Source organism: Cheilinus undulatus, linkage group 21, assembly GCF_018320785.1.
Source record: "Cheilinus undulatus linkage group 21, ASM1832078v1, whole genome shotgun sequence".
In the NCBI taxonomy this organism is placed as follows: domain Eukaryota; kingdom Metazoa; phylum Chordata; class Actinopteri; order Labriformes; family Labridae; genus Cheilinus; species Cheilinus undulatus.
Window position 1 is genome coordinate 32,797,378 of NC_054885.1, and position 24,153 is coordinate 32,821,530.

Sequence of the window (24,153 nt, forward strand, 5' to 3'; positions counted from 1 at the left end):
AGGAGCTGGGGTGGAGGAGGGTTGTGTGTCCCACCTGCTCATGGATGGACTGTTTCCATTAAGCAGCCGGTCTGCCAGCTGTCTGCCCAGTCTTATTCGCTGCGACAGGAATTTGTCTCTTTAGAGTTCCAGATTGTTTGGCTCAGCTCAGAGCTGCTTGTTTGGCTCCCAGTTGATAACAGTTTGGCTTTTCAGATGTGGATTAAATACCGACAAACAGTGGCGTGCACGGACTTTTTCAAGGGCAAGGGCGAAAAGAAAAAAAAGGGCACATACAGCGCGTTCTCACCACTGAAGAGGGTACTAAGTTTTGCATGTTTTCAAGGGCACTTTAGACATGTTTATATGTTCTACAAGTGGCACATTATATAGCCTTAAAACAGACTAACTAGACAGACTACTCAAGTTAGTTTGTAGTTGGGATCAGCATCCACAAAAACTGTGTAGATTCAACATTGGACTGTGAAGTACACACAGATATAAATAAATAAAATATAAATAAAATAAATAAATCACTGTTTCAATTAATAGCATGCTGATGACAAGAAAAAGGAATTTGTATGTGTTAAAGCGGCTCAGCTAAACCCTTAGCTCAGTACAAGACTCCTCAGGAGCGCACATGTCACTTTAGGGTTTTTTAAGTACTAACTTTGCTCTTTTCCCATTCATTCTTATGGCTGTCCCTAGTTTCCTGATCCCAACAGACATTCACGTCATCATAATCATGTGACTGCAAAGAAACTATCAAGACAGGCATGGTTTTTTTGTACAGTAAGCCAGTGTATACTTTGGCTACTGGTGGAGCAATATTCCCTAATGTTGCAACAGTGTCAGTTTTTTTTTAACAGATCTAGACTCTATTTCTTTCTTATTGAAGGAGAAGCAAAGAACTACACTGAAGATGCTCCCTGGTTTAGTCAAACCCATATGGATAGATACATTTATGACAAAAGCAATTAATCCATAGTTGCATGAATCTGAATTTGTGAGTCCAGCAAGCTTGTGCTATAAAGGAGGAGGCTGGGGTGGAGGAGGTGAAGCTTTACCAGCAGCAGCAGGAGCATCAGCATTAATGCAAGCAGGGATTAGTGAGAAGGATGTTACATTAAAATGGACCACTGTGTTGACTCAAAAAGGCATGATTGGCTGTTGGAGCTGGGAGGCGATACTTGGAATCACCTGGCCATCAGCCTATCACAATTTTTTGCACTTCTCTTGAGTCCTGACCGGGCTTGGTGCGAGTTTTATCCACCTTTCAGTAACCTGCCTGCCAAGCTAAGGTTACTCAGCAGAGCGGCACATGCCTACCACCCTTGTCTTATCGCTCAGATTGGCCATAAATGTGACAAAATGTTGGTCCAATCATCTTCTGAGAATTTCTGGAAAAGTCCTGCCCTTCTTAAACTCTTTGTATGGGAGGTTTCCAAGATGGATGGATATATGGAACCGTCTATCTAGTGCAATACTGATTAGTCAATGAGACTGATGTAAGCATGTAAGCTGCTGCTGTTCCCTTTGAATTTAATGAGGGATATTTCAAACTTTATTAAATGTATTTTTCCTCATGTTTAAAGATCAAATTATTGTACGACTAGAACAGCACTTGGAGAGTGCGAACCTCTGCCAAGGTCAATCCCTGCTGTTGCTGTTTGTTGGTCAAACAGATGCACATCAGACCCAAAATGTAATTGGCTCTTTCTTGGCCAGAGCTGCTTCTAAACACTTAGCTTTATTATATTTTTTTCCTGTAATCCTGAGAATTACAAATGGTGACAAATGGCACTGACAGAGTTAATGAATACTTGTTAATTTAGTCTCTTAAAAGTGCACTATCTTTAAACTTGCATTTTCAGCTTTAAAGTGACCATATTATGATGCTGGATCCGATTTTTAGATGATTCATCCCTGCACATAGAGTTGATAAAAAATATAAAAAACTACATAATTATTGAAGATCAACACCTAGTGGGAGAAACTTGTAGAAGAGGCAGAAAGTGGACGACACAGCAGCTGAAACAAAGTAATCAATAACATAGTAAACAAGATTCAACATGAAAGCCATTTAACTTGCCTGTGCAGAGGCCTGTGTGGCGTATGGGTGATGGGGGTGGAGAGTGACAGCAATGAGGGGGGGCAGTGTGATCCAGCAGCCCTCCTTGCACACAGATATTGTCTTGTAAAGCCTTGTGAACTGCTCTGACATCTCATTTATGGTTATTGATAGATTGCATGTTAATGAATTGGTGCATCCCTAATGATCTCTGTGTTTGTGTGCTCTGCTGCACATCCTCCAGTCTGGCAAGGACATCGTCAGTCATTATGCGGAGCCTGCTTTGTAATTTGTAATCAGCTGATAGTGGCTGAGGCTGTGAAGTGTGATGTACCAGACTTCAAGCTGCCATATTTAATCCAATCGTAGATCTATTACTGCTGAGAGAACCGCGGAGCACGCACGCACACACACACGCTGCATGGACAGTGACGGCTGCTAAGTGCATCGATGCAAATCACCATCAGACGCGTCTCTTTCAGAGGAAACAGATTTGACGTGGATTCATGCTGCAGCTGCATGCTTCACTCACTGAAGTCTTAGTTAGTAACAGAATGAGATAGATATATTATTGTTTGTTTAGGTAATTGAACCTCCACAGCATGAAATAGGAAAATTATTGATTTTCTCAAAGAAGGCCTCTGAAAGTTACACTGCATTTCACGATGGTATTGAACGCTCTTAATGTGTGAGTGCAAACAAACAAGCCTCCTTAAAGAAAAAGAGGCAATTTCAATTATAAGATATTCTACCAGAGTGTCTTACAAAATAAATGATCACCTATAAACATTATTCATTTATCATACTTTCTCATGGAAACCATTTTTTCCAATAGGAAAAGGAAAAAAAACATAAATTAAAGTTCACTTTTGACTTTAGAATGCATAGTTTTGCAACTTGATGCATAACGCTAGCCCCTTGCAAGAGGAAATCACACACAATTCCTAATTTGTTGGCCTGAATCCCACTCAGATTTGCTCAGGCACATCCCAAGGCCTCAACTTTACACCTTTTCGCTTTGTTTTCTCCATAGTTATGGAGGTGAGTAAACCAAAGATCTTTTCAGTCCTTTGGGAATCTATCTGATGCACTCAGGACACTTCATCTGTTTAGTCTGGAATATGCCAGGAGTACCTTGAAAATATTTCACTTTAACTGTAGATTTCAGAGACAGTATGACAATATTCTAGCTTAGCGAAAGTGGTGCTAACTAGCTAACCGCCGAGACATACAGTGCTTAACAAATTTATTAGACCACCCGTCATATTTGTCTCAAAGACCATCCAGCATCATGAAGTTCTTTAATGCGGACTCTTTCATTTTCACTGAGCTCTCCACATTTTACCATTTTGAACAGGAATGAGGGATTTCAAACTGAATTCACCAAAATTTGTGCCAGCTCACTGGGCTTCTCTGAGAAGTCAGAAATTAATCAAGCATAACATTCAACCACTAAAACTCATTTTTCTGTTCAGGAATGCAAGAAAATAACTATAATTTGACATTTTAATCAAGAAATATTAATGTGCTTTACTATTTTTTCAGTTTTTCTATAAATCAGTAAATTTGAAAATTCATGGATAGCAATAATTATTATATTTTAGCATCAAAAATAACATTTGGGTTAAAGAGCTTCTACATATCGGTGTATTAACCATTGCAGAAACATAAAAAAATGATTCTGGTAATTACCAATGCTGTTAATTTAGGGCAGCTGTGGCATAAACCTTCCTTTGGTTAGGGTTAGGGTGGTCTAATAAATTTGTTAAGCACTGTATATTTATCACTTTGATATGAAATATAGCATGATTTATCAGTTGAAAAGAAGGGCTGTTGGACTGTCTTGGCAGTTTGAGATGTATGTTATGTGAAAAGTTAGAGACATGATTAGATTAAAAAACGGGTTAGTTAACGTGAAAATGAACATCTGAATGGCGAAAACAAGCTTGCTTAGCTTGTTTGGCCATTCATATGTCTATGAATAAAATATTTCTTAAAGAATGCCATGTTTCAGGCAAGTCAACTTCTTCGCTTACTTCTTGCCATGTAGTATCCCATTTTTGTCTCAGTAATGAACTGAAAATATTTTCCAGGTTACTGAAAGATGAAAAACAGACAAATGGCTACAGGTAGTTTTGATATGTTAAAAGCTCTGGCCAGGGCAATTTTTTTTTGCCATGCAAGGAAGTAGTGTTTAAAAGTGCTTAATCACTAGTAAAACTTGTCAGAAAAAAAATCTCACATGAAGAAGATGATTGCTATGAATTTTCTTCATGGCCATGACTCAATTGCTCAGTGGTGCCACGAACAAGATCTTAAATTTCCGCCCCATCAGCATGGTTAACATAGGATTATGAAAATCATTGAGCTAATGTATCATGTCACAACCTACAGTACAAAGAAGCCTTGTGGACCCATACTGAAAACTAAATAGGAAGTCCACAATTTTGACTTTTTTGTTTAAAAAAAGCTTTTATGGGACAACTCCAGGGGTTACGATCGGACGGAGTCCTGCGAGGTTAATCCAAACCACTTCATTTTTGGTGTTTAGACAGAAGTTATACTATTGGTGTAAATACATATCAAGCACCTTTTTTTTATTACTCAAAGGATGTGTCTGTAGCAGACACTCCAATTTTGATGCCCCCCACCCCACCCCAAACAAAAAAGGTCTATGTCAAAATTTGGCCATGGCAAATTTTGTTTGCCATTAAACAAGAAGTAGTGTTTAAATAGGCAAAACACACTCATAGAGTCATTAATCTCGGCAGAAAAAAATCCAACCGAAATGGATCCTTACTTTGAAATTCAAAAATTTAATAGTGGGCATGACTTACTGGCTCAGCAGCGCCCCCTACAATATTTCAAAATTTTAGCCCCTACTGCACGTTTTACATAGGATTATGAAAATAGGTGAGTATATGTGTCAAGACAGGACCCAGAGTACAAAATGACCTATATTAGAATCAAAGCCAAAAAAAAAACATGCTTTTTCAGACAGTTCCAGAGGCTATGATAGGAAGACCTCCCCCAAGGAGGCTATTCCAAACCACTTGATTTATGATGTTTGCAAAGAAGATATGTCATGGTGTTAATAAATCAAATACATTTCATTACTCAAAGGATGTGTCTATGGCAGCCATTCTGGATATTTTGCTATGTTACTGAAAGTTGCTGTTGCTTAGAAAAAAAGGCCATTTAATACAAGATTGACTGAATCTCCCTCAAAATTGCTTCGTACTAAAATGCTTATACGTCTGCAACTAAAGCTGCTTGCAAAGCAAATACTTGAAATAAAGCCACTTTCACAGAGCAGCTGGGTTCATGCTAGCTTTCAGCCAGAACGCTTCCATGTAGTTAGAAAAATTCAAATTATTCTGTCAGTTCGACTAAAACTGGACTTTTAAAATGCACATAAACATGTTAGTCCCATTGAAACTGTACTGGGTTAAATTTCTTAATGTCAGACCAACACACCAACACTATGCAATCGATTTGCTCTTGCATGTTTACACCAGACTTGACGAGGCATTCTGTGCATGCTCCAAAGTCTCCAAAGTCCACAGGTGGCAACGGCGAAGGAGAGCACAGTAGGAGGACAAAGAAATAAGATGTGTAATGAGGTTGTTCAATTCAATTTCTGAAGTGCAGCGCCACGTGAGAGGCAGAAAGCTGTGCTCCTCTCAACTGATGCAGGTTACTGAGGTCATGCTTTGGTAAAAGCAGCAGTGGGATAAATTACATCCAGACCTCTGAGTCTACGTTCTTTTTTAAGAGCCGTGGTCTCCCTTCTGGGCTATTTAACTGTCCTGTGAAGAGAGAGTTTTAATAAATACTGCAAATGACACTTGGGAAATATTTGATTGTGCCACATGGAGGACATGGTTTGAGGGTTTATGTTAGGGAAATGGAGCACAGATTGAAAAAGAAAGAAGGGAGAGATGGGGTGCCCTTGTGCTTTGTTTCAGGAGCTAAATTACCAGGGGCAGGCAGCAGTGAGCTCAGCAGATTGCCAAAGCTATGATGCTGCACATTGCCCTCATGTTGCTGTTGTGGTTTTACTCTTTATTAGAGATAACAATTTGGCCAAAGGGAGGCACAGGTGCTGCTGAAATTGCAGAGCAGGTGAAGAACAGGGAGGGATGAAGGCATTAAACACAGGAAGGAAAACAGAGTAGGAGAACCAGTCGGACGTGAATACTCGCTGGGAACAAAGCTTCTTATTATAACAGACAAGAGGAGAGACCATGGAGGATAAATACTGGACATGACCACCGTTATGGTTCATCAGCTGCTCTTTGGAGCCTTGAGTTTGGCACTTTGACCTTTGCCATGCTGCTTTTATAGGACCAGAAGTATTTGGATGAGATGGTGAGGTGGGTGATCAAAAAACAGCAATCAGTCCTGCTGCTCTTCTCTCATAAAAACTCCATTTCCAAAAAAGATGGGACACAGAGTAGATTGTAATTAAGAAGAAAAAAACTGATTTACACATTGTTTTAGCCAACATTTAACGGAATACAGCACAAGACAAGACATTTAATATTCAGAATGATAAACTTTTGTGTTTTTGGATACACAGACACCTGTCCAAAAAAGTTCGGACAGGTGCATGCTTACTGCTGTCACATCACTTTTTCTTCAAACTCTATTGAAGTATCGAGAGTGGATTTCTTTCCAGTTCTTGCTTGATGTACATCATAAGCTGCTCAACAGTGTAAAGTTTCTGTTTATATATTTTGCACTTTATATTGCTACAAACATTTTCAAAGGGAGACTAATCTGGACTGCATTCAAGCCAGTCACCCTTATATTGTGAAGCCATGCTGTTGTAGCTCATGCAAAATGTGGCTCTGCACCATCTTGCTGAAATAAGCAGGGACATCCCTGAGAAAGACGTTGTGGATGGAAGCATATGTTGCCCCAAAATATGCACTTCTGTCTCAGTATAATTGATGCTTTCACAGATGTGCAAGCAACCCATGCCATGGGCACTAATACAACCCAAACCATTGAGTTGCTGGCTTTTGAACTTTGCATTGATAACACTCTGGATGGTACTTTCCTTAATAGTCCAGACGACTCTACAGCTTTAATTCCCAAAACAATGTGAAATGTGGACTCGTCAAACCACGGCAAATTCTTCCACTTCAGTCCATCTATGATTGTGGGGCGACTGTGGCACAGTGGATCGAGTCAGTCGCCCCTCAACCAGTAAAATGGAGTGAGAGGGAGTAGTTAGACTACTTGAAAGTGATACACAAGTCCATATACAGCTACCAACAGACCCCATATTTACCGGACTGAATAACACAGATTTTGATGCTTCATTTTGGTACTCACAACCCCAGTGTGACCCCCTGCCACTCCAAATTAAAGGCATGAAATAGGTTATGGTATTTCTCTGATTTATGTGCACTTATTTTATTCCCCTGAAGCATGGACATCTTTAAACTGTGTCTGCCTTCTGCTTGCAGCTGCACTGGCCAACACATTTACTCTGATGCAGCATCAGCATAGGAATTTTTTTTTTAACCCTTTTAATCCGTGATACAGAGCCAGAATGATTCTCTTAGCCAATCAGTGGAGATCAGTCAGCATCACAGAAAGTGACATCACACCATCCAACCAATCAGCAGTGACCCAGAGTGTCTCAAACTTCCTGTTTCAGCCTGTTTCTCTAACGGTCCCAACACCCTAACTAATCATGATAAGATGATGAAACTCACACAGTATAAAGGTGAACAGTAGTGCTAAATGTCAGGATGGATTTTGTCTGCATAGGATTTCTGGTAACTACTGAAATTTTAGCATGAAAAATGGAGGAACCATACTAGGGCATATGCCTGTTAAGGGATGTAATATGTTGTCTAGATTAAAGGTCACATATTGTGCATAATACACATTTTCATGCTTTTCTAACAAAAATACGTGCCCCTGGCCTGTCCAAAATCCCCCAAAGAATCAGACCCCCCCCTTTCTCCACCTTTCAGAAAATGTGTGCTGAAGCAAGCACTTCACAAGATTTTCCCCTCATGATGTCATGTGGGGAGTAAGCACTGCCCCCAGGTTCATTTTGGCCTTCCCGCTTGGAAACCCGCCCTCCTCTTCTGATCCTCCTCTCAGCTGCCATCTAAAAGCTGGATCAGAAGAGCCACATCCATTAAGCCACATCTTTTTCCTGAGGGGGCAGAGTCAGGGGTGGGGTCAGACAGGTCATTAACATTTAAAGCCACAGACACAGAAACAGCTCGTTCTTAGCAGAGCTGAAACAGAGGGGTTTTTTAGACATGCAAAAATCCAATACTGGAGTAATTTTTCAGCAACAGACTTTACAGGCATGTTTATGGGACCTCTAACACCAAAATAAACTTGTCTTACAGGGGTAGAATATGTAACCTTTAAGACATACGGCCAGTTCATCTAGCAACCATACTAAGGGTATTGCTTGATTAATAAGTTATCATAATGTAGGATAATAGTACTTTGTAGTGGAGTTGGATGTTGTCAAAGGTTTGTAAAAAAATTTTGAAGTGATCTAGTGGTAAATTTGACTAATTTACAGAAATTTTCAAGGTCTAAATAGTAAGATAGGTGCAATTATTAATCATTTTTATATCCTTATAAGAGTTTTATTATAGTTATGTGGTTTTAATCAGTTTTTATTTCAACTGTTAGCCTTATACCTGCTTGAATTGATTTGGATTTTTAATATTTGTAATGTTTCTTACATTTTCTGATGGAATTATAAGGAAAGAAAATGGCATGAATAGTCAAATATATGTGATTTTAGTCAGTTTTGCATTCATATAACAGTTTTATTATATTTAAATGGCATAAAGCAGTTTCTATTTTTGTTGTAGGTCTTACCACTTCTATAATTCACGAGGTTATATAGTATTTGTGATTATTCTAGGTGCTGTTGGAATTATAAGATAAAAATGGCAGTAGCCAGTCATGTCTTTCCTCTGAAAAAGGTCAGACTCTAAAGTCAACCACATCATGTCATGTAAAATGAATATTTTTGTATTTAAATAACTTTGTACTGTGCAAGTAAATACTCAGACCATAAAATATAAATGTGACAAAAGTAAAAAAGTATTTGGATGTCAACCAATAATATTCTAGGGCTTAAATTTTGAATTTTCAAGTATTCCAACGAGTGCTCTAGAAAGGGTTAACCACAGTGTGCTGAAATGGACAAGAAAGCACGAGGTTAACTGGGATTAATTAATCACATCCAATGCAATTAATCCAGACAGACCTAAATTAAATCAGTTCTGGAACCAAAATCTGGTCCTAATTTGTGTCTTTTGTGCAGAAACTATGACTGGAAATGACATCTAGACGTCCTAGAATGACTTCACCTTGCTTGCTCTCTTGCTTTCTTAGTCTCTACAGTAGTGCTGGAACTTTCCCTCAGAGGTTAAACTTTATTTTTGTTCTCATGTTGACTGCTGCTCAGTAACTTTTGTGTTAGTTGCACTTACAGTAAAACCCTCCTGCAGCTTTTTCAATTACCTGCCCGCTAACACATTCTTTTCTCTCTCTTTCCCTGCCCTAACCTTCACCCGTTCCTTTTCCAATCTTACACTTTTTTTTTTCATCCTCCTCCTTTTTTAATCACCTCCCTGCATCCTCCTTCCCCTTCTTCCTTCCCCCAGCTAACATCCTGACCGTGGTCATCCTGTCCCAGCTGGTGCTGCGTCGTCAGAAGTCCTCCTACAACTATCTCCTGGCTCTGGCAGCCGCCGACATCCTTGTCCTGCTGCTTATCGTGTTTGTCGACTTCATACTGGAGGATTTTATACTGGCAGCGCCACTGCCCCTGTCACTGAACAATGCGGTGCAGGTTTTAGAGTTCTCCTCCATCCACACCTCAATCTGGATCACCGTGCCTCTCACAATTGACCGCTACATCGCTGTTTGTCACCCGCTGCGCTACCACACAGTCTCCTACCCGGCCCGTACTCGCAGGGTGATATTTGCAGTGTATATTGGGTGCCTGCTCTCTGCAGCTCCTTACTACTGGTGGCCTGAGCTGTGGCACAGCCTTCCTGGAGTGGGCAGTGGAGGAGGAGGAGGAGGAGGAGAGGGTGACAGGAGAACCGTGGCTCAGCATGTCCTGGTGTGGGCCCACTGCACCACCGTCTACCTCCTCCCCTGCACCGTCTTCTTCTCCCTCAACGCTGTCATCGTTCGGAAGCTGCGCAGACGCCGCAGCTGTTTCCGCCTGCGCGGCTACTCCACTGGCAAAACCACCGCCATCCTCCTCGCTATCACCTCTATCTTCGCTGTCCTGTGGGCTCCACGTACCCTCATGATCCTGTACCACTTCTACTCCCCTCCACCTGCGTCACGAGGTGCTGGCCTGCTGCTGCACATGCTCACTGATCTGGCTAACATGCTCGCTTTGCTCAACACTGGCGTCAACTTCTTCCTGTACTGCTTCATCAGCAAGCGTTTTCGGGGGATGGCGGCTAATGTGCTGCGAGCTCTGGTGCACTGCAGAAAGCAGCCACCTCCGTTCTACGCCAGCCACAACTTCTCGATCACAAGCAGCCCCTGGATTTCACCGGCCAACTCCCACTGCATCAAAATGTTGGTGTACCAGTACGACAAAAACGGGAAGCCCATCTGCATTTCCTCTTGAGCTGCCAGAGTAAATTCAGGCTTTGTCTCCTTGAGGACCGGCTTCCCCATGTGGGACTCTTTGAGGCTTGCCCAGAGAGCACAGAGGCGGCGGTTTAGCTAGCTTTCAGTGATATAAAGTAGCAAGCTAGCAAGAGAAACAGCAGGTTTGCTGAGCCCAGCTGAGAAAGGTTGATTGTTTCCTCCAGCAAAAAAAGAAAAAAAATAGACTGGCTGATAAAAGGATCTCACCACCATCTATCACTGACTTTTATGAGCCCATGTTTGTATCAGTGATAAACTGCAACTAGATGAGTCCTTGGTGAAGCATCAAACGCCTGCTGACAGTGATTTCTTTATGGCCGCTCGCCGTTGCACAACAGTGACGAGCCTCGAACAGATGTGTCGTCTCCCCGCTGGGAGTCATTTCCAGAATTCAAGCAGAAATCAAGCCAGAGCGGGCGCTAAATGTCCCACCTCAGAGGGGTGATTCACTCAGGCGCAGCCATTGATGGCATGTCCACTGTCCACGGTTATGACTGTCTCTCAAGCACTTCAAAAAAAGCGCTGTCATTTCTAGCTTAATATGCAGAGGACTCTCAAAGGCATGTTAATTTGTGCTTTTATTGAATGAACAGTTTTTGACTTTCCTCATTCTCACAGGTCACCTTCGGATGTTATCCCACATCCGAGCTTTAAGACTGTCACGAGATGAGGGGAAACTCTGCTTATTGTTGGTTAAATATTTATCAAACTTGACTGTTACTGTAGCTGCACAAAAACACAAGACAAAAAAATTAATTGGTCGGGCTCCAAGGTGTCATTAACCTAGTAATTGTATTTCTAATATTAGGAAGAGGAAATTTCTGCTCTGTGTAGATAGTCCTCTATTAACTTTTAATGGACCTTGATGACTTACTGTTAGCCATTACCTGGATGAATATAATGAATGTATCTCTTTAACCCTTTAGCTTTTCTAAGAGAATGAGAGGAAGAGAGAGATTGAGAGGTTGAGATTGAGAGGATAAAAACACCTGCCATCCTTCCCTCTTTAAAGAGCCACTAAGGCCTAGTCCAGTGGATCTCAACTATACAAAAACTAAATCTACTGTAACACGTGGTCAAGAGGCTATTTTGCATGGATATTAAGTGATGTACATTGAAAACTTTCTGCATTGGACAAAGAAGTAGTTCAAATTCACTAGCCTAGTCCACACATTGGATGAAACAAGGAGGAAGACTATCACATTACCCACAAGGTATGAGCAATCTCAGTCAACAGCATTACATTATTTACAATCCTTGAGTATCACAGCAACATTTTTGATTGGTTAAAACCACCTTTGCCTGCAAAACTTTCAAGTTCTAATGTCATTAGAGAATTAACAGGAGATGGTTTGAACAGGGACATGATGACATAGGGTAACATAGAGGACACAAGCTTGTGCAACAGCACATTGGGAGTCCCAACAGTTGAAGGTTGTTAAAAACTTAAAAATCCAAAATAGCTATTTCTTCTCTATTTTTCTGAGTTGATAGAACACATTTTTAGTTTTCAGTAAACATTACTCAATAACCCAAGTAATTTTTGTCATTCTACCCAAATACTTGACATTCATCCTTTAATCTGAAAAGCTTTCCTAGAATGCCTTTGGGTATTACACACTTTTGCACCATGAGTGAAGTTACCCACTGAGTTAGAGACATCTGTGGGAAGCAACTTCAACATAGCAGGGATAACAGTCAAAGTTCACTTTTCAGTCTTTAAAACCTGTATTCAATCAAAGAAGCATACTCTGGGTGTCATAAATGTCCAAAATTTACATATGTGATAAACACGGAAACATGCAAATCATATATTTTAACTTGAGTCATAATAAAAGAAATTGTTTCCATGGCTTAAAAAACTTACATAATGAGATATAACAAATAATTTAAACTTGTTTTGTTTTACAGTGAACTACATAAAATTTAATATTACTGCAAAATCTCTGATGGGTTCAGCCCCGATACTGTTTAACATGTTCATCCAGCTATCTATTCAAATGATCACCCTAATTATTTTCTTTGAACAAATCCACACCAGTGGCAGCACTTTATGCTACAAATGGAGTTTTTTCTTACCCGTAATTTCCACACACACCGTCTGCGCCAGGCTTCTCAGTGCATGGTTTTGCTCTGACCAAAGCAAGCCACCTTGTACACTGGAAGCACGACCATAGCGCTGCACAATGCAGCCCTGATCAGTGAGACAGAGAGGGCAGAGATCACAGGGGAACTGCAAGTTCACACAGAGATAGTATGTCAACAGCAGATTATTTTACCTTTCCAGGCCTGATTTGCCGTTCATTTCAATATGATTCCATAATTTCATTGCTTTCACCATGGGTGAGTGCGTTATGAAGTTAAAATTCTGTGGCTTTTTACCTCAAAAGTTAACTTTTCCCCATCAGTAGCTCTGTGACCCACTGGCCTCCCAATGACATTTGTGGAGTTTTAGTATCTGCAGACCCCTGTCAGCAGAATCCTTTTTTTGTTTTGTTTTGTTTTTTTTTTTTGTTTTTTTTTTTTTGTTTATCCTCATTCTTTAAACCTTAAAGTATAATTTCATGACAAAGGTTTTAGGTCTGAACTACATTTATATTTAAGAAATGAGCAAAAATCCTATATCAAGCATCACTTACTTATTCTCAGACTTGGGCAACATTACCCACAACCCTAGTGCATCACAGTGACGTCTTTGATTGGTTGAGGCAACTGTGACCCACAAATTTCAGCTTGTCGGCTGCTACAGGTAGGAAAAAATGGGCATTAGCTGCTGAGCTCTCACGTACGCCCTTTTCCTCCAGGGCAGCCAGTAGACAAATTCAGCAGTTTAAGCACAAAAACGTAAATACTTTTTCAAAAATTTCAACAGTACTAATAAAAACCCATTTACAAAGTTTTTATCTGAAAAAAGTGCTCTGGGGGTGTAGCTACAATTTTTTTCTGTCCCATGATGCAGCTGTGAATCTGATCTCAGGGTCACAGAGAAACATTTGGACACTGCTCCTTCTGCTGTTCAGTAAAACACAATCAAACGTCATCTTAATCCTGCCCAGTAACAAACCATAACCGTGAGCATGCACACTCTGCACCGTATTAAGAACACATTAAGTTCAGTGCACATTCATTCTGCAGACACCATGAGACATCAGCAGTGTTCATCTATCTACAGAGAATGGAGCTTTGCCAAAGGGCAGATTTCTGCTAATACCTGCCAGGAGAGATCAGACACATCTGGCCTTTTCTTGTAATGGATACGGCTTTAAATCTGATGAATGTTAGGTGTGTCTGTCATCAGTGATAATGTCACGACCTCCAAACTCTTGTTCAACACTCAAATGTCTGGCACGCTTAAGAGGGTGACTACAGCGGTGATGTTGCTCTTCGTTTTATTTTATCTACTATTACAGGAAAGACCAGCCAAAGATGAGCTTGAACAAAATAATGTAATGGGTTCATAAATTAGTCTTCACATTTGTCAATTACATTGCTGATATACAGACAATTTTAAAGCTGTGTATTCCTGCATGTTAAATCTTACAGCTTCCTTGTATAAATCTGTTTCAAAAATATTTTTTTGGGTAACAGTTGATTAACAAGCTAACTACAAAATGAGGCAAAAATACTTAATTGACAGAAATCTCAAATATCGATTTGAGGATTCATACAAAAATATGCAACAGATGAGAAGTATGTTATTATGAAAATTAACTGGTTTGAAAGTTTTTTAACAGAGCGCATTATAAATGAACTTACCACAGGGGCAACATACTGCAGACTGGCAACAGTGCACAAGCTGCAATTCCGCAAAAATAGACTCAATATCTCAAGCAAAGCAGAACTTTCTGACAAATGCTGAAGATGAACCAGTGCAAGTTCTGTGGAACTGCAAAAGAGCTCAGCAGCATGGTTTTAGAAGTAAAATTCCCATTTAATGTCATTAAATAGTCTGGTTCGTTTGGAGTGGTGTGAAAGGTCATTTGGATTCACTTAAAATCATGGAGGAGCTGTACCCGTTTGTTATGCTTTATAGCCTAGCTTCGCTGGCTGTAAAGGGGCAATGCCAACCTCTAATTTCCACATAAAGCAACCAGGCCGCGACTCGCCAGCAAATTGTACTGAGGAGCACATTGCTCCCTCTCTGGTCAATCAGAGCAGTTCCACTGCCCACGTTCTAGTCCAGCAGCTGCGCAACCCTGAGCGCCACTCCGCTGCGCCTTGTTCGAGATACGCTGCAGATCAATCTTTAGGGCCTGCTTCTGCCAAACTGTGTCAATACCTGTCAATCAGAAAGCTCCAAACAGGAAGGCACAAGTGTTGAATATTCGGTTCTTTTAAAATACAACACAATGTGTGGACTCCTGATCATACAGTAAATCATCACTATATCAACATTACGTCTCATCCTGCAGCGAAAGCAAAGAGTCACTAGCTGGTCAGTGGGTCACAGGGCTACAAGGGCGACACTGATGAAGAAAAGTTATTTTTGAAGACATTCAGCCAAAGGATTTTACATAAAACCACAGATCTTTTAAGCAAACATCAACCTTTTAACTTCTTAGTGTACTCACCCAATGGTGGAAGCAATAATATTATGGACTTATACCAGAAAGGAGAGTAAATCAACCCCAAAAGGTAAAACGGTCCACTGGCATACTATTCCTGTGTGAACTAGCAGTTCTCCCGTGATCTATGCCCGCTGATCAGGGCTGCACGCCATGGCGCAGCACTCTAGACACACTTCCTGTGGGCAAGGTTTCTTGTCTTTGGTTGGAGCAAACCTGCGGTGCTTCAATGCATGGCGCAGTCATCCTGGAAATGGCGGTTCACTTAAATCTCTGATGGCTAATGCCACTACTACTGCCAAGTACCTCATACAACCCCAAGAAATACCAGAATATCCCTTTAAGACAGCAGTTCTCGACTGGATGGGCTTCAGGACCCATCACCACCTCATTATGAGAGATACAAATATAGCAGTTTGGACCTTAGATGGAACAAAACATGATTAAACAAAGAAACAAATATGTGCAGAAGGGCATACATACACTTTATTTTTACTTCATTTTCTCAAGATTGAATAGAAACTTTGGCAGTTTCTTAAGGAATTAGCTCAGTTTTGGGGAGAACTAGCCTTTGTGTTTTAAGAAATGGGGACAAATAAGGTAAAATCTTGTGTAAATGATTGAAATTTACTTGATAGTTCCACCCACTTTTCCAAAGTTGCCAGCTATGGCCTACTATTTGACAAAAATAGAGGGAAAAGTCCCAACATCCCCAGCTTCATGAACACTCCATCTTCTCCCTTTGACGATGATGTCATACCTTAACATTCATAAAACATTCCATCCCTGCTTTTGAAGGTGATGTCATTAATGTGTTTTATTCCAGGCATACTCACGACCCACTGGAAACAGCTCCGCGACCCACTTTGGGGTCCTGACCCACCAACTGAGAACCACTGCTTTAAGACACTGTTTAACATGCACATGATGTAGAAGTCCACTCAGTTTCTCTAAAGGAAACGTTCACCTAAACCTCAAAACAGCATGCTCTTTCAGTTTCCCTCTCAGAAGTCCAATTTCCTTCTTTTGTCACCGATTGATTTTCTTCAAATTGCAAAGCAAACAGAAAATGACTGATTGCCACATTCTCCTCAACTCCTTCACTCTCCTCTCCTCCCACTCGTCTCTTCTTACCCACTCTTCATGTCAAAAGCACTCAGTCAATTTTCTCAAGAGTCCCTTTTTTTTACCCTTTAAACAAATTACCTTTAAGTCTTTAGTGTGCATCATTTCCCACCAGAAAATGACTTTGTGATGTCAAGCACTCTTTAATGGAGATAAACAGGCAGAAAGTCAATAACCAATAATCACTCCCAGTGTGTTCAAAAGTCATACTCAGAAGGAGGTTACATTTCATTTAGTGTAAAGGCTCTGAAATATGTGTTTTAATCCTGATCAATACGGCCTAATGAGCAGCGCGATCGATAGGAAAGTAAGATCACGAAAAAATGATTTGGGCTCCAGGCTGAGGCGCTCATGCCGGATCAATGTTGCCATGACAATTACTTCACGTGCTAACCCCCGTCCAGTGTTTTTCGGTCATGTTAATGTGACATTTGTATGAGAATCTGCAGCTCGTTTTAGAGGCCTCCAGGGAATGATGCATGCTGGGAAACCAGAGCAGAGGGGGGGGGCTTTACAGTGTGTCACATGCAGGTGTGCTTTTGTGTCCCACGTGAGGCAAGAGGGTGGGGGGGGGTGAGGGTGAAGAAATCTCCACCGTTATGAGAAAAAAATCCCAGATATTAAAAAGATAAGCGAACATAAATCAATCAGAGGGTAAAATTGTATTTTCTCTCCTGCACCGCCTGCTCGACTGTTTCCTCTCCATCTCTCTCTTCCTGTAAGGATGTGAGCGTCCGTGCTATACAGAATCATGCTGTAATGCAGTTCTTGTGCCATAGGACCTGTAATGTACGACTTCAACCATGTATTTATACTCAGTCTTGATGAATATAATACGTACAGCACAGTATTAAAAAGATATATCCATGAATGTACTCCTGAAGCTTAGAGCATCTACGTTGGTATTTTTCTGATTGTGATTTTTTACCTTTTTTGAGCAGTCTTTTACCTTTTTCTCCATGGCAGTGTTACAGAAACGTATTTTCTGATTGTACTGAGTGATTCTAGGCTTGCATTAATCTGTATTTCCTCCTAATGAATGTATTGACTGTATAAAGAGTATTTATTACCGTGCTGTGAGAAAGTATGCAGAAAAGTATAGGTGATATTAATATTTTTGAATAACGAAATAAAGAAGAGAATCTGGAAGTCAGGTGCCGTTGGTTTGTGCCTCTTTTTCTGCACATGCATGAACAAAACTCCAATAAAGGTGGTTAAGGCAGATGAAAGCACTGAATGGTACTAGTTTTGAATATAGATTGAATAAATTACTGTGCAGCCCAACTGGCATATGCCAGAGAACACTAGAATTGGCAGATTCGCCATTGGCATCCTGTGCACATTATACACTGTGTCCCAATGTTTTTGGAATCAAGATTTGTCAACAATGCTATATTCTGACAACATAAGTGGACACAGGCTCTTATGTGCAGGACAAACAGGGATTTTCTCCAGTGTTGATAGACAATACCAAATGCTAAACTTCTAACTCATCCTGAACGCATTGGAGAGCATGACCAACAATGCTGCTCTGTTCACTGCTTTGCTGCTACACAGTCACAGTCTGTCTCTGTATGTTAGTGTGGTAAGGGTCTGTTATAATTCGGGGGGATTCACTGTACAATGCAGCGACAAAGAGGGATTTGTTGTTCCTCTGCACCAGCTCAACTGTAACAATCCAGGTGATAATCCTGAGCTCAGAGCAAGAGAATGGTGAGATTCACACTGAGCTGCTCTCAGATTGTCTCACAAACAAGAGGGAGGAAATAAATAAGGGGACAAGCTGATGGAGTGGCACCACTATGCAAAAAGCCTCAAAGATATAGGACACCCTACACTGCAAGAGAACTCAGTGGGAATCAGGGCGACTACGGGAGGAGTCGTCTGATTCCTGGTCAGGAGGTTGGGTGGTCAATCCCCAGCCACTGCAATCACATCTGGATGTGTCTTTGTCTTGAACGTGTTGGGATTAGCTGATACTGTGAGAGTTACAGTATGTGTTGTATTTATTTGGTTTAAGCGCTCACACATCAAATAATATTTTGACTGTTTCATTCAGTCGTTCAAGTTAAGATGGGCAAGAAGGAAAGAAAGGAATAGTTCCTTGATTTTCTTGTTCTTATCTTACTCAACAGATCTTGATCACTTGATTTAAGGCCCCGTCCACACGGAGATGAATTCAGGAGTATACGCAAAAGTTTTTTGTCATATCGGCGTTTTATCCACACGGAAACTGAACGGCAGTTTTTATGCCTTTATTAATGCCATTGGAAGTTCAGAACTCTTCGGCAATGGATTCAACAGAGTGTTGGCGACTTTCATGCACCGCTCTGTGATTTTACATCAACTTCTGCCTTTTGGCTGAGTTGTTGTTGTTCCTAAATGCTTCCACTTTCTAATGATACCACTTACAGTTGACTGTGGAATATCCAGCAGAGATGAAGTTTCATAGAATGTTTAGTATGACAGATGTTTGCAAATGGAGACTGCACGGCTAAGTGTCTGATTGAAACTCCTGAATTCAACAATTAAAAGTTGTGGCCAAATACTTTTGTCCATATAGTGTAGTTGTATTAATTAGATCCACATCTGGGATTGCAAGTTGTGCTCTGACTTGGTCAACAAGAAGGCAGAACTATTTGTCTTAAAACCATCAAACGTTATCCGTACAAAACGCTACACTTCTGATTGTCTGAATTCAAAAATAAAAGGGCCAGTTGTCATAGTTTAACAAGGGAAAACAGAGATTTACAGGACAGGGCATTAAGTTTTTAGTAGATGCAGTATGCATGTCATTCTGTGCAATGTCATGCAACATCTGCAGTGCTTGAATACTGGCAGGACTCTGTGTAAAAAGATTATATTAACTTGACGGATAACCCTAAACCTTAATGCATTTCCTCCACTCAAGATGCCCCTTAATCATACAGTGCCAATAAAAAGTATTCACCCTCTTGGATGTTTTAACCTATTAATAAACCAATCGTGGTAAATATAATTTTGCTTTTTTGACCAAAAAAAAAATAAAAAATACAAAAACAAACCTCTTAATGTCAAAATGAAAAAAAATCTACAAAGTAATGTCAATCAAACAAAACTATGTATGATAGGATAGGTGACTGCATAAATACTCAACCCCTTTAGAGTGAACAGCTTAATTCAACAGAGGCCACACTTAGTGGAATGAGGATCATCTGAGTGTAGTGATCAAGGTTGTTATAGTTAACTAAAACTAACTAAATAACTAAAAGTAAAATTCAAAAATCATTTTAGTTAACTGAAACTAAATAAAAACTAAGATTTACCAAATAAATGAAAACTAACTAAAACTGTGTAGTGCACTTACAAAACTAACTAAAATAAACACACAGTGGTAGTTTTATGTCTGGAGTTGTATTCAAAAATCATCATTAAGTAAATAAAATGAAAAGTGAAGAGTGACCTGTTTTAGTATATTTTTAAAAATGTATGACGTTCACTCAGCCCTGATATCTATCTGTAAAAAACTCAAACTAACACAAAAACTAATAAAAACTAAACTTAAACGAAGCATTTTTGCAAAATAGAAACTAAACTAACAAACCAGCAGTCAGGACTAATTAAAAACTAAACTGAAATCGAACACAGAAAGTGAAAACGAAATAAAAATAAAAACCAATGAAAAATCCAAAACTGTTATAACCTTGGCAGTGATTGAGTCTCAAGTGATTGTAGTATCTGGAAGGTCTAGTCACTGTTTATCAGTATTCCTTGCTACCATTACACTATGAAGACAAAAGAACACTCCAAGCAACTTAGAGAACAGGTTATTTAAAGTATAAGTCAAGGAATGGGTACAATAAATTTCCAAGGCACTGGGCATCCCCCAGAGTTCAGTTAAATCCATCAACAAAATATGTAAGGCTTGTAAAGGTAGAGGGTAATATGAATGTGGGGAATATAGGAAAATCCTGGAGGACAATTATTATGTGTGCAAAAGAAATAAGGCAGCATCGTGCTGTGGGGATGCTTCTTGGCAGCCGGCCCTTGACCACAGCTGAGGAGAAGATTTATTTCCAGCAAGACAATCGCCTGAAAGCTACACAGAAATGGTTTAAAGACAACAAGGTCAACCTCAATCCATATTTTACATCCAAGGGGGTGTTTTTGTTTATCAAAAAAAAAAAAAATTATATTGACCCTGATTGATTTATAAAATCAGTGAAAGGGTAAAACATCATACGGGGTGAATACTTTATATATTACAGAGCATTCAAAAGAGGATATCGCTGTATGTACATGTGCCCAATTAAAGTCTTACAGTCGCTGACTCAGCCGTCATTTTGTCCCCGTCATCATCAGGATATGTGAGAATGAACGTGAGAACAAACACTCAAGAAGATGATGTTTTCTGTGTCTGAGATCACCTCTAATTAAGCAACACATGTGTATCATCTTTTCAAAGGCCACATGGTGACATCCACAGACACAACCAGCCAATCAGCACTCAGCTCATAATCACAGCCTACCAATCCTTGGCGCTGACAGCTAACAGCGAGTCAATTAACACCTCCCTCTCTTTCTCACACACAAAATATCTCCTGTCAGATATGTCTGACTGTTAAGTGGCATTTTCCTGGGCAGCCAGTCAGAGACATGTCTGTTTTTGCTGTCCTCTCTTTATAAATCAACAAAACCGCAGCATATATGCTCAGGTCACACTGAGATAAAGTAGGTCCATCTGATGAATGTGCTGTCAGCCTGTAAACATCTCTCATGTGATGCTCATGCAGCGGACTGGGAGAGAGAATGAGAGAATGGAGGCAGAAAGACGGACGGACAAGGTGAAAAAAACGGCAGGAATGTGTGTGATTAAGATGGATGAGCCTGCCTGCTGCTGCTGTGATTGCGCTGCTCCTGATTGGGTCTAGTTTGTGTGTTTCTATACATGTAAAGATTATTTATTTCTCACCTCAGGCTGGTGAGCACATTTTGGAGTCAAAGAAAAGCTGGAAAAATGTTAAAGAGTGGAGAAAAAAAGGTGAGGAAAACATAACATCCCCCCCCGAGAACATTTCCAAATCTATGTCAAGGCTATTCATTGTATACATCTGTCAATATCTGACGCAGGGACTATAAATCAAAAAGTGTAAGGAACAAGGACTGCTTTAACCATCACCTAAGACTGAAAGCTTTAACCCTTAAAAGTTCCTTTAATATCCTAACACATTTGTCCCCAAGGACACAAAATGTACTCTTCCCAAAAATTGCTGTAAAAATAAAAAATATTAATATATTTTTCCACTCTAAATGTCAGTCTTTTACAGTGTTAATTTTTGCAGCTATTTTTGATTTTAGTCTTAGGCTTTTTTTTTTTTTTTTTTTTTTTGTTATTTCTACCCTTTTTAGTTTTAGTCTAGTTTTAGTTGACGAAAAGTCAAAAAAACATTTTAGTCTAGTTTTAGTCCATAAAAAGTCCTCACATTTTAGTCCAAGCATTATTCTCTGGCCTAAATCTGGTACCAAATCATGGTAGTGTGTTCTCTGCACTCTGTTAAACCTGGGGTCCCTGCTTTCTACAGCTGAGAGGCAGAATAGCTATAGATGCATTGTATTTTGACAGATTTACCCACAGTGGAGAAATAGTATGGATTTTGAGTGTCTGACGAAACCTACGTTACATTTTAGTCTAGTTTTAGTCATCTTGACAAAAACTAAACTTACTTTTAGTCCATTTTTAGTCTATTTTTGTCAGTCTCAGTCTAGTTTTTGTCATGGAAGAAAGGCTGTCTACAAACATTTTTAGTCATAGTTTTAGTCGACAAAATTAACACTGGTCTTTTAAAACTACTTCAGACTGAAATATACATATCAAATATTAATTTATTTTGGGGATTTTAACCCTTTAAAGGCCAAGATGTTTACATGACTCCACAGGTCTTTATCAGGGGGAAAAATCGTTAACTAAATACATCTTTTTTTGTTTGTTTTTGCAATGTCCGTTTTTTTTTTTTTTTTTTTTTCAAATCTCACACTCGTGGTCCTAAGGACCAAAAATGTCCGCTTACTAAAATCAGCTGTAAAAATATTATACATTTATATTTTTCCACTTAAAAAGAGCCTGGCTTTTACAACTACTTCAGCCTGAAATATCCATGTCAAAATAAATTATATTTGTGGGATTTTAAACCCTTTAAAGGCCAGTATGTACACAACTCCACTGTTATTAATAGAACAAATTCATAAAAACTCAAATAAAATACACACACAAACACACACACTTCTTTTTATATAACACCATTACCCCACATCAACAGCCACACACACCTATTATTCCAGTAGCCTGGCACCCGTCAGAAAACAGTAACAATTGTGAAATTATTCAGCATGCTTTAAATGAGATAAAGTAGTGCCATCTGGTGGACAAAGATAAAAATTTAAAATCTAAACCTAGTAGCCCAAAATCTTAACATAAATGAATGCATTAGTTTATGTTTAAATAAATTAAGGATCAATATGGTATTTTCAATGGTTTTCAATGAGACATTTTTTGTCCTTAGGAACATATGTGTCGGTTTCTCTGTAGCTTAGCCATTTTAGGCTAATTTAAGGAACTGAACTGACAATTTTAAAAAGATTCGAAAATTAATATAATCTGGCAAATATAAGATTTATTTTTTTAACACAGCCAAAATGGCTTGAAAATTTAAAAATGAATGACACAAATGTCCCTAGGATCTCTTAAGGGTTAAATATTTGGCTTAAAAGCTGCTAAGCACAGTTCTGATACAGCTGCTGCTCAAATAAATGTAAACTAATCAGCAAATAAAGAAACATAAAGCAGGACCATATCACCTATATGTGTAGCTTTAACTTAAACTTGTCAAATACAGTGAAATATTACTGAGACATGAAATTTAAATTAACTCCTGTAACACGAGGCTCTTAATGAGGGTTGTCACATTTCTAAGAACTCATTAATGATGTCTGAATTCCATTTCTGTTTCCAGGTGCATGTATTGTAGATGCTGAACAGTGCTAAGGAAAGGATAGTTTGATTTGTTTCATCAAAGCTTGGCAGATGGACAGGGCTGAATGAGACTCATTTACAGCTCTAGGGTTTCTCTAGACTCAGACCACTTTAATTTACAACAAGATAAACAATTTCAGCTTTTTTAGTATAGAAGTCTGACATAATGCACTACTCTTTAGAACACGAGTGGCAAAGGGGCCAAAATATGTCATGTGAAATAACTGCATAAACATTCACCTTCTTCAAGTCAGTATTTAGTAAATGCAATCACAGCACTGAGTCCGTGTGGACAGGTCTCAGTCAGGCTTGCACATCTGGACATGGAAATTCTACTCCATCCTTCTTTGCAAAACTGCTCAAGCTCTGTCAGGTTACACAGGCGTGAACAGCCCTTTTCAAATCCGGCCACAAATTTTCTACAGGATTGAGGTCTGGGCTTTGACTCAGCCACTCCAGAACATTCTCCTTGTCTTTCAACCATTTCTGTAAAGCTTTCGCTCAAGATCATTGTCTTGCTGAAAAGAAAATCTCTCAAGTCGTGTTACCCTCTACTTTTACAAATCTTCCAGAGCCTTCTGCCAAGAAGCATCCCTACAGTATGATGCTGCCACCATCATGCTTCACAGTGGGGATGGTATGTCTGTGGTGATGTGAAGTGTTTGGCGTCCATTTTGGTCCTTTTTTGTATCCATCCGCGGACTTAAACTTTTCAATAACCTTTTCTC

The 24,153-nt window shown here is 39.6% G+C and overlaps 1 protein-coding gene across 1 annotated transcript in view; it reads left to right on the forward strand.

Annotated features, from left to right (window-relative positions):
• gpr139 (G protein-coupled receptor 139) overlaps window positions 1-10,703 on the forward strand; it is a 30,382-nt gene extending 19,679 nt beyond the window's left edge. Inside the window, exon 2 of the mRNA XM_041778453.1 lies at window positions 9,715-10,703. Coding sequence (XP_041634387.1) covers window positions 9,715-10,703 — 989 coding nt within the window. The remainder of the gene's footprint in view (window positions 1-9,714) is intronic.
• The last annotated feature ends 13,450 nt before the right edge of the window (window positions 10,704-24,153 follow it).